The sequence below is a fragment of the Diplotaxodon limnothrissa genome, linkage group LG4, assembly GCF_057381915.1.
Source record: "Diplotaxodon limnothrissa isolate DT_005_m linkage group LG4, D_limnothrissa_male_GT1.1, whole genome shotgun sequence".
NCBI classification, from domain to species: domain Eukaryota; kingdom Metazoa; phylum Chordata; class Actinopteri; order Cichliformes; family Cichlidae; genus Diplotaxodon; species Diplotaxodon limnothrissa.
In genome coordinates this window covers 14,559,788-14,577,578 of record NC_140599.1, presented here as the reverse complement: position 1 = coordinate 14,577,578, position 17,791 = coordinate 14,559,788, and the positions used below count along the sequence as shown (strand labels likewise).

The 17,791-nt window shown below is 40.3% G+C and overlaps 1 protein-coding gene across 1 annotated transcript; it reads right to left on the bottom strand.

Annotated features, from left to right (window-relative positions):
- Positions 1-208: 208 nt before the first annotated feature.
- Positions 209-15,941, bottom strand: sec14l1 (SEC14-like lipid binding 1). The gene is made up of 16 exons (XM_085351508.1): positions 15,785-15,941; positions 15,355-15,451; positions 10,569-10,718; positions 10,215-10,346; positions 6,743-6,871; positions 6,425-6,644; positions 5,991-6,100; positions 4,883-5,072; positions 4,411-4,499; positions 4,247-4,317; positions 3,966-4,137; positions 3,406-3,540; positions 2,750-2,884; positions 2,286-2,528; positions 1,958-2,136; positions 209-1,706 (listed from the first exon to the last, which is right to left on the bottom strand). Exons 2-16 carry the CDS (start codon positions 15,415-15,417, stop codon positions 1,622-1,624), a joined length of 2,103 nt encoding a protein of 700 aa, XP_085207634.1. The 5' UTR covers positions 15,418-15,451; positions 15,785-15,941; the 3' UTR covers positions 209-1,621.
- Positions 15,942-17,791: the final 1,850 nt, after the last annotated feature.

The window sequence follows — 17,791 nt, the reverse complement described above, 5'->3', positions numbered from 1 at the left end:
TATTGGACAATACATTTGATCCTAAGACATCTCTTCTAGCACAGAGAGAGATTCCCATTTTTTGTGAGTAGCTTGAAATCTTTCAAAACATTTCAGGTTTCTTACAATTACAACTTAGAATAGATATTCAGGACATCTCTAATCTTTCTTCATTTTATCAGATGTTATAAAGTCAAAATTCATTCAGTTTACAACAAATATCTGCAGAAGAAATGTTCCCATCTCCTCCCCCTGCCCACTTTTAACATTACACTGTACCTAGTAAACATCAGCATGTGAGCACACAGGACGAGCTGTAATGATTAATCAGCCGAGTGATTTGTGGCTTCAGGTCAGCCAGGACACCCTCAGAAGGTGGCGTCAGGTCAACCAAACAGGTGGCCACATTATGAGGTTATGCATTATCGAGTATTTCATTTGCTTATGAAATTTTACATATGTAGACATTTTCAAGCCAATGTGAGCCAGTAAAATAATTTGGCCTTAAAATATATAACAGTTATATTAACAAAAACATTTTTTACGAGAAAATTAGGCACATCAAGATACAGAAGTGTTATTCTGTGTGTGGAAAATGTGGGTTTTGGGAGGTTGTTAGAGAAGGCTGAATAATTCACTAAACAAGCTTCAGGCTAAGTCGGTGAACTTTCTCTGTCTAACAGCACCGGCATGGCAGCAGGAAGTCAGGATGCTGGTAAATCAGCCTCAAAAAGAAAAAACTCCACGTACCTGACTGTGCCGGGATAAACACCAACATGACACGAGTTTGCAACCAAGAAGACAAAAAAAAGAAATAATAATAATAACGCAGGAAAATTCAATTAAGCTTTAGCTGGAAGCATCTGATAAGTTTATGGAAATTAAAGTTTTATGTAAATCAGTAGTCTGCCTGGCCCAGTGCCAGATCACAAGAGGCTGCACTTTATTGCATTTAAATTAGCTGCCTGAGAAAACTAAGCAGCTCCGCCTAACAAGCCCAAAAAACATTACATGAAATCTAGGGAGTGTGCTGCAGATTTTCAAAAAAGAGGTTTCATACCAGCTTCTCATTCCTAAAACCTCACCGTTTGCTCGAAGAGCAATAACAATCTCGATGATAAATCAAAGATATTGCTTCAGCACAGCTTTGCCAGCGCAGGTGCTGTTCGAAACACTTGGTGCAAGACACTCCAGAGACATCGATTATTATTGTTTTACAATTCTGAACAATTCTCCCTTCAATTTCATAGACAACCAAATGAAGACTGTGAGTTAAACTCCAAGCGGAAAGGCCGCTGCAGATTTGAGAGCAGCTCCAGCAGACTGCACTGACACCTTGTGGACAACAGAAGCACGGACAGAAGCTCATGTGTGCTTTTTTAAAATTTAATCTAAGAATATATAAACGCTACTGTGTGTGAGTCATCTCCTTTTTTTCATTTTATGCATTGTCGTATTGCAAGGATATAAGACGAAAGTGCATTTTCATCAGGTATTTGCATTATTAATGTACTCCGGTAGAAACAAAAATCAATCTTCAGTGACACAGCTCATATTTGAAAAACAAAATTCTCTTTGAAGGCACCAGTGGATACAAGTGAGCTTTGGTCATCGCTGCATCTGGACGTCCGCTTAACAGACGCTACCTTGAAATGGTAGAGGATGTTGTGGTGCCACTGAGCTGTGAGAAGCCACTGTGACAAGACTCGAGACTGGTCATGGAACCCCTAAAAAAACAAACAAACAAAAACAAATCGACAAACAACATTATCTTAACTTGAAGACGTAGTTACACCCAATCAAATACTAATCAATTATTCTAATCACTGCGGCAAATAAAAGGCAGCTTGCGCACAAGCATAAGGAACAAACAGTTTGCATAAATGTCCCTGTATATATATTTAAAGTCTTACATAAGACCCATGCAGTGAAAAAGAGCCTCAGTATAGCATCAAAAAAATAAAAATACCAAACTGACCTGAAGTCACAGGAGGCAAGGACCTCGGTGTAGTACATGATTTTACACTTGTGGGAGGAAACCTGCAGAGAGGCCAGCACATCATCCACTCGAGGCATGCTGGAGGCTGCGCAGGCTGCGGAGCTTAGGAAACGCCACTGGAGGATGTAGAAGCCGGGCCAGCGTGTTATGTGGGAGCCCTGTTTCAAACCAGAGAAATCTGCAGGATCAATTTGTGTTCGCTGTGACGGAGGATTAAGCACTTAAGACGGCGAACGGGGACAAAGGAAGGTTGTCTGAGACTGTTAAACAAAGACAGATCAAAAGAGCTTTTTATGTCCTCTCTCACCTGCACACTCTCTCCCTCCCTACACATGAGGGCTTTCTCCACCGTGCTGTAGTCCTGGCCTAGTACCCAGCTCTTGTCTATAAGCTGTGGATTAACAGCCCCTAGGGAAGCGATACCATGAGTTTCCTTTCTGGGAGGCTGAGGGGCTCTCCTGGAGTGGTAGATGTTAAATGCCACATCTCCTTTAGACACATCAAAGTCCCATGTGATGACAGAGGAGGCCTCTGTGATCTCTATCAGCAGCTGTAGAAAGATGTAAGAAGATTAGAAACACAGGTCTGAAGACTGCAATTCATTAATCACGCTATATATTTTAAGCATGCAATGCATAGTTGTTCCAGTAAGTGGCACTATTACACAGTGCATAAACTCTATTAAACGCAAAGAAATGTCGCCTTTCTTGCCCTGTTGTTAACTCTTATTGTCATAAAACTGGAGGCAAAGCATAAAAGTTGAGACTGCACCTCGTATGGAGCCCCCTTGTAGATACTGGCACTTTTATAGATGGAATCAGTCAACAGGCGGTTTTCTTCACTCTCTAATTCTTCTGCTGTTCTGTACAGAAATTTGGGAACCATTCCTCCTTCAGGAATGTCACACTGAAGAAGAAGAAATAAATGTGATTAAAGCAGAACGCTTACTAATATATATCAAAATATGAGCAACAACTTGTTGAGTGCTCACAGAACTGACTGAACTGTCACAGAATTCAAACACGCGAGTCCTCCTGTAAGGACATCGTGATGTGCCCCAGATGCAATTTTTTTCCTTTATGTCAACAAAAAAAGGAAAGAAAACTGAGCCAGCTGAGCTGAGGCAGATACTGTACCCACTAGCCAGTGAGCACAGTATGTTCTGGTCCTATCTGACAACCTGCAGCTCAAAAATCTATACAGGCCTCCAATATATCATTTCTTCATAACAAAACAACACAGGGTCAAGGGCCTGAAGTGCAAGGTGATGTTCACTGGATTTGTAGAGAAATGTCTACCCAGATGTAGCTATGCTAAACTGGTACATGCTGGTGAAACCACATACTGCAGGTATGATATGCATATTTCTGGCTGGGCTGAGACTGACTTTCACAGGTATGGTCAATAAGCTGAAGACTTAACCTCACCATGCAGTCTCCTTGCAGGAAGTCAGGGATAATTTCTCTGTCAATGTAGTCTACCAAACCTCCTGGACCCTGGTAGTCGTTTCCAGCATAAACAAGGAACTTCTTACGAGTGTTTTCATCAATAAGGGGGCTGACCTGGCGGTGAGACCGAGAGAGCATGCAGGAAAGGGCAAAGTCACTTATTATGGACTGTGAAAGCCAATCCATAATCAATGAATAATTCAAGCATGAAAAATGCACATGTTAGCTGGTTGATGGTGTTACTAAGCATCCATAGTATTTTATATTGACATCATCGTCCCAGTAGCTCATTCTCTTTCTGTAATTTCTTACAATCCTGCCACCCATGCTACTGCATACAGCAAAGATTAAATGTGCCCCTATGGGTTTTAGTTTTACAGTCATCTTTCCTGGTCCATAAATAGATTTTTCTTTGTTTATTAGTTGCTCATTTTTCCAGCATGGCTGGACTGCACTTAGCTATTTATAATCTCTGCATCTGTATTCTACAGCTTTATGAATTCTTCCATATTCAGGTGATGCAGTCAGTTTATTCTCACCAGGGTCCACAGCACAGGGAAAACTCTCGGTGCCCGCAGTATGAGCAGGCGACCCAAAGTTTCAGGGTAATTGGCCTCAACAATTTCGATGATTCTCAACAGCGCCTTAATGCCAGGTCGCCACAGATGACGCATGTTTAGACCGTCCAGATCCACCAGGCAAGTCCAAGAACTAGCGACACATAAAAACAGACATCGCATTGTTTTGGTTAAAGTGCACTGCTGATTTCTCATTAACCAATGGGACACGAGCAGGATTAAACTAAATACGATTTAGGCACCTAATAGGTTGTCCAAAAACTCTGGTGTTTTCCTCACAGCGCCTCAGTCCCTCCTCATTAATGGAAAGCACCTGCAACATTGTCACAGTTAAGTGCCAACTTCATTTAGAATATCTTCACTTTTTGCTTTGTTTCCATGTAAATTAAGTCATAAATTATGTCACCTGTCTCAGCAGCGCCTCCTCACCCAAGGCTCGTACTAAACCTTTAGTGTCCATTTGACCCAGACGCAAAATGTACAGAGGACGGCCATCTGAATGAGAAGGAAACACAGTGAACAATCACAAACTGCACTGCACACTTCCACCTGTAAACAAAGCTGGTGTTTACCGCTCTAGAAAGGGTATCGGTTTAGCATGTAAACACTCAAGGGGAACATCCTGTGTTCAAGTCTTAACTGTGATCAGTTGGATCAGCTGAGCTGTTAAAAGCAATGAAACCTTTTCCAAACATGGGAGTGAAGACATATGGTGTTCAGACTTTGCAGTCAATAATTAACAGGCTGTTTGAGAACTATATAAACACAAAAGCTTAAATCCCTGTGGCTTTTAAGATTAGCTGATAAAATTTCCCTCTGCCTGGAGTAAAAAAGCCTCACAATAATGGCAATATCAACCAGCATCGCTCACTCAGTACCTTTGTCGTGGTGGTGCCAGCCTCCAGAGTAATAATCCTGGAGCAGTTGAGGGCGCTTCCATGTGTCTAACAGGAAATCCACCTGATGCTGTCTCCTCCAGGTCAGTGACTGGCAGAGGAACTCCCTGGCCTTGTCGAGGTTGAAATCTCTGGCCCTGAGGAAGCGTAGCACATGCTGATCCTTTGGAATCTGTACATGAGAGGTGCATCGTTAAAGATGCTGATGAATCCAAAGCATTTTTTAATACTCTGCTGGTGAAAATCTTTGCAAATTGCATGTAGTGCAGTGAAAAAGAAATTGCGCCCTAAACTGAATAACTGGTTTGCTTCGTTTGCAAAAAGGTCCTGAAACAGCAAAGGAGCCCCAGACCATTACACTACCACCACCATGTCTGACTCTTGGTTTCATATTCTAATTATTAAATGCTGTGTTAGTTTTATGCCGATGCAAAGGGACTCAAACCTTCCATAATGTTCATCGTTTGTCTCTTTCTTATTGTTGAACCATGAACTTTGAGCTTATTTGAGATAAGTGAGGCCCGGAGGTCTTAAGATGTTGTTCTGGGTTCTTTTGCGATCTCATGGAAGAGTTGTTGATGCACTCTTGGTGAAATTTTGGCAGGTCATCTGCTCCTGGGAAGGTTCACTACTGTTCCAAATTTTCTCCATTTGTGGATAATGGCTTTCATTGTGGTTGACTGGAGTCCTAAATCCTTAGAATTGGCTTTGTAACCCTTTGCAGACGATGGCAATGACTTTTTTGCACGGGGCCAGGGAGGTTTGAATGACCTTTTTTCCTTAAATAAATAAAACAATAATTTAAAAAATGCCTTTTGTATTTACTGGGGTTACCTGTATTAAACCTATATTAAAATTTGCTGGATGATCTGATAAACATGATAAATATGCAAAAAACTAAGAAAACAAGAAGGGTGCAAATACTTTTTCACAGCACTGTATGTCTCTGAGCATCAAAACTGAGCTAGAGTAAGAGTGGAAGCAAGAGGGAAATAACAGGTTGCGTGAGTGTCTTAGAAATAAAGGCATACTGTATATCGCAGCATCAACTGTTCACTAATGAAAGAAACTGTGTTTGTTTATTTGTGACCTTGCCCTTGTGGGTTTCCTGCAGCCATTGACGCAACCGAATAAGACAGCTCTCCTGCAGAGGCGTTAAATCACCTAGGTAACGTCTGATGTAGTCAGCATCCAACTTGTCTACAGGCCAAAACACAATAACAGCATAATGTTACACAATATTGCATCCAACAGACTGAAGACTATGGTGCAATTTCAGCGTTTTTGAAAATAATTAGACACGGTGAGTTTTGCAGGTTTTTATCAAACACTTAAAATGTTGCTTCTGTTTGTTTGAGGTTTTTTGGCAGTGCAGTTATAGGAGGATTCCTGCACTGCTGTATAAATCACCCACTGATCTATTTCCCACACTTTTAATATCTCAGTTGGTAAATTCACTCTATGTATTGTTATCTTTTGACATTTATATTAAACCTTTGCTGGGATTAGCGAGCACACACTGACCATCAGGCGAACCGGTCACTAGCTCTGCAGAACATGATGAGTCTTTACAGTGCAGCCCGTCCTTGGCACTGTTCACTGGGATGGCTCTGGCAGCAGAGGGGGGCAGCAGCTGGTGCCTCCAAGTGACTGTCCCAGAGTCAACAGTGGAGGTCCAACGAGGTATATAAGTGACTCCTTCTTTCTCCAGCTCTCTGAGGTAGTACTCAATAATTTCTTTACCCTTCATCAGTTGAAGGAAATGAAAGACTGAATTAATTTTGACAGTTAGGGAAGCATCTGGACCAAGACGTGAAGGCAAATGAAGTAAAATATGCAAACCTTTTTAATGCTACTAGCATATTGCTTCATCGCTATCTTCTCTGCGGTGCTTTCAAAACCAAAAAAGGACTTAATATCCAGACTAGCCGACTGTTCGAAGCAAGTCCAGCTCTCATTCTCTGGATGAACCTGTGGAAGAGGACACGCATATGAATTTGAACTTGAACCAAACTGTTCAACCAAACTCTTTGTTATGTAAACAAAGCACAAGCTGAGGTTTAATACAAAATATTACATCAGTGCATACATGGTTACATATCTCGTCATCACAATTTTAACTGCCTTTTAAGTAAATGGTAGGTTCTGGTGCCAGGTACTGCACATACACTCACAAGCCACTTCATTAGGTACGCCTTTTCAACTGCTTGTTATTGTAAATATCTAATCAGCTAATCACTTAGTAGCAAGGCAAGGCAAGGCAAGGCAAGTTTATTTGTATAGCACAATTCAACAACAAGGTGATTCAAAGTGCTTTACAGAGACATTAGAAACAAATAAAAAGCATGATTTAAAATTGATTAAAACAAGCAAATAACCTAACTAACTAATTAACAAACAAACAAACAAACAAACAAACAAACAAACAAAACAGTATATAAAATCAAAACAGATAAAATCAGAACAGTAGATAAAATCAGTAGTTAATGTAAGTTTTGAAATTTAAGCTTAAAGTGTGGATTTGGTGCTTTATTCAAATGCAGCTGAGAACAGGTGAGTCTTCAACCTGGATTTAAATAAACTGAGTGTTTCAGCTGATCTGAGGCTTTCTGGGAGTTTGTTCCAGATATAAGGAGCATAAAAGCTGAATGCAGCTTCTCCGTGTCTGGTTCTGACTCTGGGAACTGATAAAAGACCGGATCCAGATGACCTGAGGGATCTGGAAGGTTCATACTGGGTCAGGAGGTCATTGATGTATTTTGGTCCTAAACCATTCAGAGCTTTATAGGCCAGCATCAGAACTTTAAAGTCTATCCTCTGACGGACAGGCAGCCAGTGTAAGGACCTCAGAGCTGGACTGATGTGGTCCACTTTTTTGGTCTTAGTGAGGACTCGAGCAGCAGAGTTCTGAATGAGCTGTAGTTGTCTGACTGATTTTTTAGGTAGACCTGTAAAGATGCTGTTACAGTAATCAAGCCTACTAAAGATGAATGCATGGACTAGTTTTTCCAGGTCCTGTTGAGACATCAGATCTTTTATCCTTGATATATTCTTGAGGTGATAGTAAGCTGACTTTGTTATTGTCTTAATGTGTTTTTCTAAGTTTAGGTCTGCATCCATCACTACACCCAAATTTCTCGCCTGGTTTGTGGTTTTTAGATGTATAGATTGAAGTTCTCTGGTGACCTGTAATCGTTTTTCTTTGGCGCCAAAGACTATTACCTCAGTTTTGTTTTTGTTTAGCTGGAGAAAATTGTGGCACAACCAGTCATTGATTTCCTCAATGCATTTACCAAGAGCCTGTACAGGGCCTCGGTCTCCTGGTGACATTGTGATATATATTTATGTGTCATCTGCATAGCTGTGATAGTTTATTTTGTTGTTGTTTATAATCTGTGCCAGTGGGAGCATGTAGATGTTAAACAGAAGGGGTCCCAAGATGGAACCTTGGGGAACTCCACATGTGATACTTGTCTGCTCAGATGTGAAGTTACCTATTGATACAAAGTATTTCCTGTTTTCTACGTATGTTTTGAACCAGTTTAGTACAGTTCCTGAAAGACCTGCCCAGTTCTCCAGTCGTTTGAGTAATATGTTGTGGTCAACTGTATCAAATGCTGCACTGAGATCCAGTAAAACTAGGACTGACATTTTTCCACTGTCTGTATTCAGACATATGTCATTAAACACTTTGGTCAGAGCGGTTTCAGTGCTGTGGTTCTGTCTAAAACCTGACTGGAAGGCATCGTAGCAATTATTCTGTTTTAAGAAGTAACTGAGCTGTTGGGAAACTGCTTTTTCAATGATCTTACTTAAAAACGGGAGATTTGAGATCGGCCTGTAGTTGTTCATTTGTGTCTTGTCAAGATTGTCCTTTTTCAGTATAGGTTTGATTACAGCAGTTTTTAGTGATTCTGGAAACACACCTGATAATAAAGAAAAGTTGACGATCTGTAACAGGTCTGACTCTAAAGTCTTTGAGACCTTTTTGAAAAAACTTGTTGGCAGGACATCTAAACAGCAGGAGGAGGAGTTCAGTTGACCTAAGATGTCCTCCAGGTCTTTGCTGTTAATAGGTTGAAACTGTTTCATGGTGTTTAAACAGTTTTTTGGTGGACACAGTACATATCCTGGATCTGCTGTTGATGTACCAATTGCTTGTCTAATTTTTTGGATTTTTTCAGTGAAGAATTTGGCAAAGTCATTGCAGGCCATGGTCGAATGAAGTTCAGCTGCCACTGACACAGGAGGGTTTGTTAGCCTGTCAACTGTAGAAAATAAGACCCGAGCATTATGGCTGGTTTTAGTGATGATGTCAGAGAAGTAGGACCTCCTTGCATTCCTCAGTTGTAAATTATAATTGTGAAGTTTCTCTTTATAGATGTCATAATGAACCTGGAGGTTTGTTTTTCTCCATCTGCGCTCAGCTTTCCTACACTCTCTTTTTTCATTTTTCACCAGTGTGGAGTTTCTCCATGGAGACTTTTTCCTTCCAGAGATAACCTTCACCTTAATGGGAGCAATAGTGTCCATTACATTTAACATGTTAGCATTGAAGCTATTGACTCAGTGCATACAGGCATGCAGACATGGTCAACACAATCTACTAAAGCTGAAAACTGAGCGTCTGAATGAGGAAGAAAATTGGTGCCAGATGGGTTGGATTATTGCTGTTGTCCATCTCTTTATGACTACAGCGTAACACATCATTTCAGAAAGCTCAGATCATGCCAAACTGGTTTCTTGAACATCACAATGAGTTCACCGAACTCAAACGGTTTCCACAATCGGCAGATCTCAATCCAATTGAGCACCTATGCAACTATGTGATGCTATTATGTTAACATGAACCAAAATTGATTGAATTTGTGCCACGAAGAGTTAAAGAAGATGAGAAGGCAGCTGTAGCAAGGTATACCTAATGAAGTGGCTGGTTCAGTAATTGCAAAATTACTGTCATACAAAATTCTTACTTTCTTCTGTGCAGACTGCCACATGATACAGAGCAGACATCAAAAAGTTGTGCGAAGCATCTTTTAACAGGGAGAGCAGTATTATAGTAACTCTGACTGAGACAACAGCAGCTTTAAAGACACCTGGTGACACTAGCTCTTTAGTGCCTTGAGCACACTATGGGAGGATCACCTAAGATGAATAATTCATGCACCACATATTGCATTGCCTTTAGCAGGGACTCTGTACCATCCGGCAAGCACTAGGCGTTGTAAAAGTTTATATAAAAACAAAGAAATAAACCTCCTACACGCTGCCACATTCTAAGCACCTGATTACCACGTTTGACTCTCAGACTCACCGTGTAGCTGCACCTCTCACGGACAATGACTCTGTTAGAAAAAGTCTCATTGTGAACCTCAATATGGAGCGTCCTGTCTCTGCGGTTCAGAGAGTTTTTTTGGATGAAGTACAGATAATCCACGCCGGCGATCTACATGCAGAAGAAACAAAACATGCTACATTTACAGTTACTGCAAAAAGTCACATCTTTTATCCTCCAATAACATGTGCAAGGCTGAAATGCATCATTTACAAGTATTTCACTAAATAAAGAGCATCTGGTTTTTGTACTTCACAAAAGAAAGATCACATCATAGTAACCAATTCCTTTGCTTTACCGCCCTCATCCCCTATAAGGTCAGAGTGGAAGTACCCGTTTGAGAAGTCGTGGGGCTTCGATGTCGATCGTACAGCGCCTCTCAGTCACCAGCACGCATCCATCATCACTTTGGCTCTCACTTATGATCTCGCTGTCCACAAACATTGGAATCAATGGACACTTTGGGAACCGTCTCACGTAGGCCTGAAAGACATTTATATAGAAAAATTGATTGATTGGGTTTATTATTATGTTGTCTGTATTAATGGCTTGCCTGGGTCCATTCAGTTTGTTCCACTGGGAGCTCTGCCTCAGTGAGGTAGCTCACTGTTAGGAAGGGAAAGCTGCTTATAGAAAACTATAATCACAAAGGCTGACTGAATAGATTTATAGCACTGAACTACTGTGTCAGGTTAGGGTGCTTTTTTCTGTAGTTAGCAACTTTAGTTTATGTAAATGCCTATTAAAATGTTGTGTTTTGCAGACACCAACAGCCTGCAGCATTTACAAGCAGTAATTGCCACGTGTTTTAAAGACCAAAGCATGTGACCATCTGCCCTCGCCACTATCACCAGGGCTACCTGTATGCATTTACTGAGCTGCCAGGCAGGCGTTTCAAGATCTGCAGTAAAAGATGTTACTTAACAAGGGGCAGTGCAGCTTCTGATAGCAAACTATTGACAACTAAGCAAAAGCAGGGGATGAACTAGACCTTTATGATACGGACAGCTGCCTGTGTAATGGCGCGGATAGAGGGATAAGCATTTTACCATGGGATAGAAAAGTGCCGTCAATGTCTTGAGGAACTGCGTTAAGCAGTAAAATCACTAAGTCAGCCAAGACTTAAGATTTTAAAAGTTTAAAAAGCTAAACTCTCAAAATCACACACACACAGACAACCTCGCACATCCTGCACGCATCAATACAGCACAGCGTATGAACAATCCAATCAACAGGATGAAATTATTCACTAAGAAAATTATTGGGAAATGTTTCTGTGCTAATTAAGCAGCAATGACTGGCGCTGTGCAACAGGCAAACTAACAAAAACAGTATGTTTCACTGATTGCAGACAAATTGAAAGCTCTGTTCTGCCTATTCCCCCTTCAGCATTATGAGCATAACCACATAATGGAGGCACAAAATATTTAATAATATATATAAAAGGGGGGGGGGGGGGGGGGGAGAACATGGGTTTCTAGTGTTTTAGGCAAAGCAAGCCTTGAGGACTTTGTGTAAGCCAAACGTCAGACAGACAGCACTTTTCAGCTCATTCAAATCATGTTTTACTCTTCTGCCGATATTGATCAAATGCATTTCTACAAGTGTCGTGCGTTTACAGGCACCTAGCTCTGTTACATAAAGGCCCCGGAGAGTCATTAAGAAATGTCATGACAGGAACAACAATGGTGTCAAGGTTAAACATTCAGTAATATCCAGGACACTGATTAGCACTGTTAGCCTGAACAACAGCTGTCAGTAGCATTGAGGGAGCTAATGAGAAGCTCTGAGGTAAATGGGAGCAGAAGAGGATGTTAGCTGTTCATTTGGATTCTCCTCTTTAAGCTGTCGCAGGCTTCTTTCTCTTCTTAAAGGAGCTGTTATTTAGCTTTCACAAAGGGCTTATTTTGAGAGTCTTTTCAATAACCTGCAGTGACGCAGGAAGAATTTCAGACCTGCAAATGTTCCATGGGGAAGCATCAAATGGCTTTGGTGTAGGTGTTATCCACACTGTCTATTGTGTTAACTCTGTATAGCAGCTGCACGGCAAACTGTAACCGCTGCAGCATCGCAGTCTCTACAACCCTTCATCAAGGATGTTGTGCAACACTTTGGCTTAATGTGTAACTTAAGAGAAAACACCAAGAGCAGACCGCACAGGTGACGGTGCCCCTCACGGGAATCCGTATTTATTTTTCTTTTGTCCTACTTTTGCTTTGCCTGGTGTTCTTGTGCTTATGGTTTTAGCCCAAAACTGCAATTTGCAGTGATGGGAAAGCAATGCATCGGTATCATAACAAAAAATATTCCATTTAAAGAAAAGCCAGCTTATAGCATGGAATTTTAATGGATTTTTCCCCCTGTGTAACTATTGAATACTGTTGGAATAATGGAAAGTGAGTTATATAAATATAGCTGCAAAGTTTTCTGCTGACAAACTCTCTTTTTCTTAGCGTTGCATTTTGTTTGCTTTCTAAAGGATAAGAGAACTGGTCAGCGAGGCACTTACATAACTTACAGCTGTTCTAAAAAACCATCCTACAAAACAACTCGAGAACTCCCGACCTCTGCCCAGGCAGCACATGATAAGAAAACAACAACCACGCTGAATGACTTACAGACACCTCAAATACACACTCACCAGCCACTTCATTAGTTACACCTCACTAGCACTGGGTTGGACGCTCTTTTGCATTCAGAACTAACATTATTTCTGAGACGCTGGAAACATTCCTCTGAGATTTTGGTCCATATGGACATGACACCATTACACAGTTGCTGAAGATTTGCTGATTTCACATCTTTGTGGTGAATTTCCCAAAGGTGCAATCTATTGGACTGAGATCTGGTACCTGAGGCGGCCAGTTGAGTACAGTGAACTGTGGTCATACAGCTTTGGACATGGTCAGCAACAATACTCAGGTCGGCTGTGGTGTTTAGACAATATTCAGCTGGTACTAAAGGGGTCAAAGCGTGTCATGGAAATATCCCACAATCATTACACCACCAGCAGCCTGAACCGCTGATACAAGGCAGAATGGATCCATGATTTCAAGCTGTTTACAGCAAATTCTGACCTCACCATCTGAATGTTGCAGAAGAACTCAAGACTTATCAGACCAGGCAATGTTTTCCAATCTTCTGTTGTCAAATATTGGTGAGCTTCAGTTTCCTGTTTTTGGCTATTTGGAGCAGCGCTCGGTGCGCTTCTTCTCCATCTGTGCTGTGCACTCTGCTTACGTTGGCAGCCCAGTATCACAGCGTTATGTAAAAGACCATTTCACACTTTGCCTTTACAAATGAAATATACACACGTAGCACTTGCAGTAACAGCAGAGGGAGATACTTTATTTCAAGCCAACATGAAAATAATCATGGGAGGAAGCATTTAAACTGACATCATTAAGACATTTACATGTAAATATATACTAGCCACCTAGCTTAATCGTTTCTGGTTATTAAGGACCCTTGAATGTACTTCATGTGTTTTTGCTTACTACTGACTTCTTGGCTTTAAATATACTATCTTCCCCTGTCGGTAATGCAACCATTATCTTTTTTCCCTCTCCAAAGTTAGAAGTGGACAGGGTGTACCGGCGTGTTTATTACACGTTTTGCTGTGATACTGGGTTGACTTTGGCTGTAAGGAGTGGATCCTTTCAGCTCAAAGCAGTCTGGTTATTCTCCTCTGATTTCTGACATAAATAAGACAAAAAGTCTAAGAAATGTAATTCTAATGCAAAAACAAAAATCACAATAGATCAGCAGTTTACAAAATACCCCGAACAAGAACGATGCCACGTTCAAGGTTACTTAAATGACTTTCTCATTCTGATATATTCTTGATTAAACCCCACAACCTTTGCATTTGCCAGACTCTGTATAGATAAGAAATAACGAGATTGACCGAAATTTGTCCGTTTTTGATATTTGCGCCAAACGAGCAGTTAAACTGACGTACCAAGTGAAGTGGCTGACTGTGAAGCACTATGGTCAACACTGTTGTTTTAATATGTGCTATATAAATAAATTTTGATTGATTGAGTGTCTATATCAGGGGTCGGCAACCCTTGGCACGTGGTGAAGGGTTAAGTGGTGGCACGGCATGCAGTGAAATAATCTGAGAAGGTGTATTTAAAATAAATATCTAAGGCTGGGCCACCAATGCACATCACAAATTAGCTCACACAGAGCTAATGACAATACAGCTAATGGTCTTTTATGACAATTTGGACGGAAGACTTTGTGCAACAGAAAGATTGTGCTGTATGTGCCCTTTGCCTCGAGAGTGTTGTTTGCCGGACTTCCAGTGTTAAACGACAATTTGAGACGAAACATCAAAAAACCTTCAAGGATGAGGCAGAGAAAGTTGAATCAATTACACGTGCTGTGTCAAGATATGAGAAGCAAGCAAGTACTCTAAAAGTTTTTACAGCTGCAAAACATCTGGTACTGGAACTGAAGCAAGTTATCGTATTGTTAATGCAACGGTTGATATGGCACTTTTTTAGATGGCACTTGTCATCAAAAAGGTTGCCTACCCCTGGTTTTTGCATAACCATTCAACATCAAGGCCAGTTGCCAAACACTAAATGGCAAGTCTGGTTTTGAAAAAAGGAGTCTTTATTGTGCTGTGTGTTTTCATGCAAAAAGAAAGAAAAGCACCCTTCAAGTTATTGTATTTAAAGCAGCACGAGCAGGAAAGAAAAAATATGCAGCATTCCAGTAAAGTCAATAAACATGCAGTACAGACTGCAAGTAAGCAAATATCAAAAATGAGACAAATGACTATCTGAGGCAGACAAGGCTACTGACTATTTTCTGAAAGTGTCTGGTCTCTTTTACATTGCCACCTAACCATGGAATGAGCTGGAAAACTTTTGAAATCTAAAATTTATTTATTTTCATGAGAGGAAAAGCTGAACAGCATTTGGATTGCAAAAGGTCAGTGCCCTAGAGTGAAAAGCAGATTGCCAAACTTTGATCCCTAGTTTGTGTATAAAGGATATTTTGCAAATATGAAGCTCATATTCAATGCTGTGAGCTGGAAGGCTGCATATATACATACGCACACAATCTGTGAATTTAAAAGATTCCTCAATATAAGCACGTCACTTACCGCCATTATCAACTCAAACGGGTGCTTGTAGACCCGAACAGGGGACTGGTACTCCTGCACCATGGCTGAAGCTCAGTCAGCAGCAAACTCTGTTAAACTGCCACAGAGATATGACACGGCAGCTGTCAGTATAGATTAGTGGAAAGGGCACGTCTTCTTCTTCTTAAAAAAAGTCTACATAACATGAGCTGAGTAAAGGTCAATGAGGGGAGAAAGAGAGGACAGTGACATTCACATGACCATAATTAGGGTTGAAATATAAGCTGTGTGCTGCAGAAGGAGAATTTCAGAAAGTTTTTTTGGAACCAGTTGGGATGTTTTGATCCATAGAGAAAATGTCAAAGTTCAAAGTTTGTTACAATGTAATGACACATAAGCAAACACAGTGTCAAGCGGTTTCTATAGCGGAAAGAAAGACACTTTGACTTACAGAAATGTTTTCTTTCCGTGCCGGCAGGTTGGCTTACTGTAGCTGTCCAACTATATGAGGGTCCATGTCGTCAGCTGAGAGAAGAAAGCGAGCCTCTCGCCTACTTTCCTACAATGAAAACCGCAAAAGAAAAACATTTCCTACCCGTCACTTTGACCTTACGGCAGACTTTTGACTCCGCCCCCTTTCGGCCAAACAGGAAATCAACGTGATGTTTGAAAAAAAAAAAAAGTCGTTTTGGTCGCACATTTTCAAGCAAAATTTCATCCGACACTGACAAACACGAAATGAACAAAAGACTGTAAATTCGTGATTTTTTTTTTTTATCTGTCTAACATTATTGAATATTTTCTACCGCCTTTCTGGACTCGGACACAAACGTAGGAGGGCATATATACAAAGCTTTTTAAAGCTGTTGTTGTTGTACCTTACCAGACGACATGATAAACACGGAAAATGTTTTTAAAAATATGTCAAAAGTTTGTTAAACAAAAATAATGTGTATTGTTGTTTATTAGTTTGTTTATATTGTTGTTTATTAGAAAAATGACAAACTTCACATTTTTAATCTAAATTTGAAGTCAGAAATTAATGAAACAAAATATTTAAACGACTAAAACGAATTCTGTTCAGAAATGCATGTAAGTTGCTGGCATTTGTCATCTTAATAGAAAAATAATAAAGACAATAATAAAAACAATGGGCTTTACTTGTTTTTCTTCTTTTTTAAAACTAAATTGAAAAATTCATGGATAGCAATAATTATTAACATATAGTAACATACAGCACAGTAATAGCAGTAATTATATTTATAGAATTAAATGTGTTATTTTGATCAAACAGGTTGCACATATTGGTATGTTTATTTGCAAAAAAAAAGTGTCTCATTTCCCAGTATTGTTGATTTAGGTCACGATCCTTTCATTGGGTCAGAAAGACAAGAGGGGTCATGATTAGTTCTCTAATCTACAGGTGAAACTATATATATATATATATAAATGTGTGTGTGTGTGTGTGTGTGTGTGTGTGTGTGTGTGTGTGTGTGTGTGTGTGTGTGTTAATGAGAGTTAAGGTAATAGAAACAAAAAGAGAATTATGATTATAAACTCATGGCCAATAATAAAAAGCTGAGCAGAGGGGAATTCTGACTGTGTGGTAGGATGTCCACATCTAGCAGCTTTAAAAATCTGTGAAAAAAAACCCAAAATCTTTACCCCTTTGAAGAAAGGGTTGGATTTCCTAGAGCTGAGCCCTTCCATTGGAGCACAGCGTAGCTCTGAGTAGCTCTTCAAAGCCTTGTTCAAATGAATCAGATTGAATAGATTGCTCATCATCTCTAAACTGTGCCTCTGGTTTCCAGCAGAACATTTCTCACTAAGTAGTGCTGTTATAACATAAAACATGGCATGAAAGCAAAGTGAAACTATCATAAGTCAAATTGTCATTCTAAGTGAAGAGGGACTCCTCAAGTGTCAGATCATGACTAGACTGAAGCTTTCTCTAAAAGGCTTTGTAGATAACAGATAAGTTGTATCTAAATCAGACTCAGGAAGGTGATAAGTGACCATGCCATCATCAGCCACTAACCTCTACCATTATTAAAGATTTGTGGGGCATAAAGCCAAACACTCCAGACATTACAAGAAGCTCTCTGGAACACTGTCACATTGTGCTGGGGCAACGAGTGTACTCTGCAGACCAAAACTTTCTCAAACACATGTATATTTCATTAGACACTTAAGCCATTGCTCAAATTATTAAGCTCATTTTGTCATTTGCCAGTTTGTCAATTAAGTTAAGAACTAAAACGACAAAGATTATTTGCTACTGGCCACAGACCTTTGGACTGCACTGAATATACAATAGGCTTATTAAATCCATCACTGCTGTTCTGCCTTGCTAGAGTGATGACAGGCATGGCTTTGGTTACTGGGACATATTTTTCATGGCATTATTTTGCAAAGGTGTTTACTGTGTCCTCGCTGCCTAACATTTGCCGTCCCATGG

Excerpts from the sequence above, each read along its gene's own strand:
- sec14l1 (XM_085351508.1), bottom strand. The coding sequence starts at position 15,417 with ATGGTGCAGGAGTACCAGTCCCCTGTTCGGGTCTACAAGCACCCGTTT. Across the intron at positions 4,318-4,410 it reads AGGAGGCGCTGCTGAGACAG|GTGCTTTCCATTAATGAGGA; the intron begins GTGACATAATTT and ends ACAATGTTGCAG. Across the intron at positions 2,529-2,749 it reads ACAAGGGGGCTCCATACGAG|CTGCTGATAGAGATCACAGA; the intron begins GTGCAGTCTCAA and ends ATCTTTCTACAG.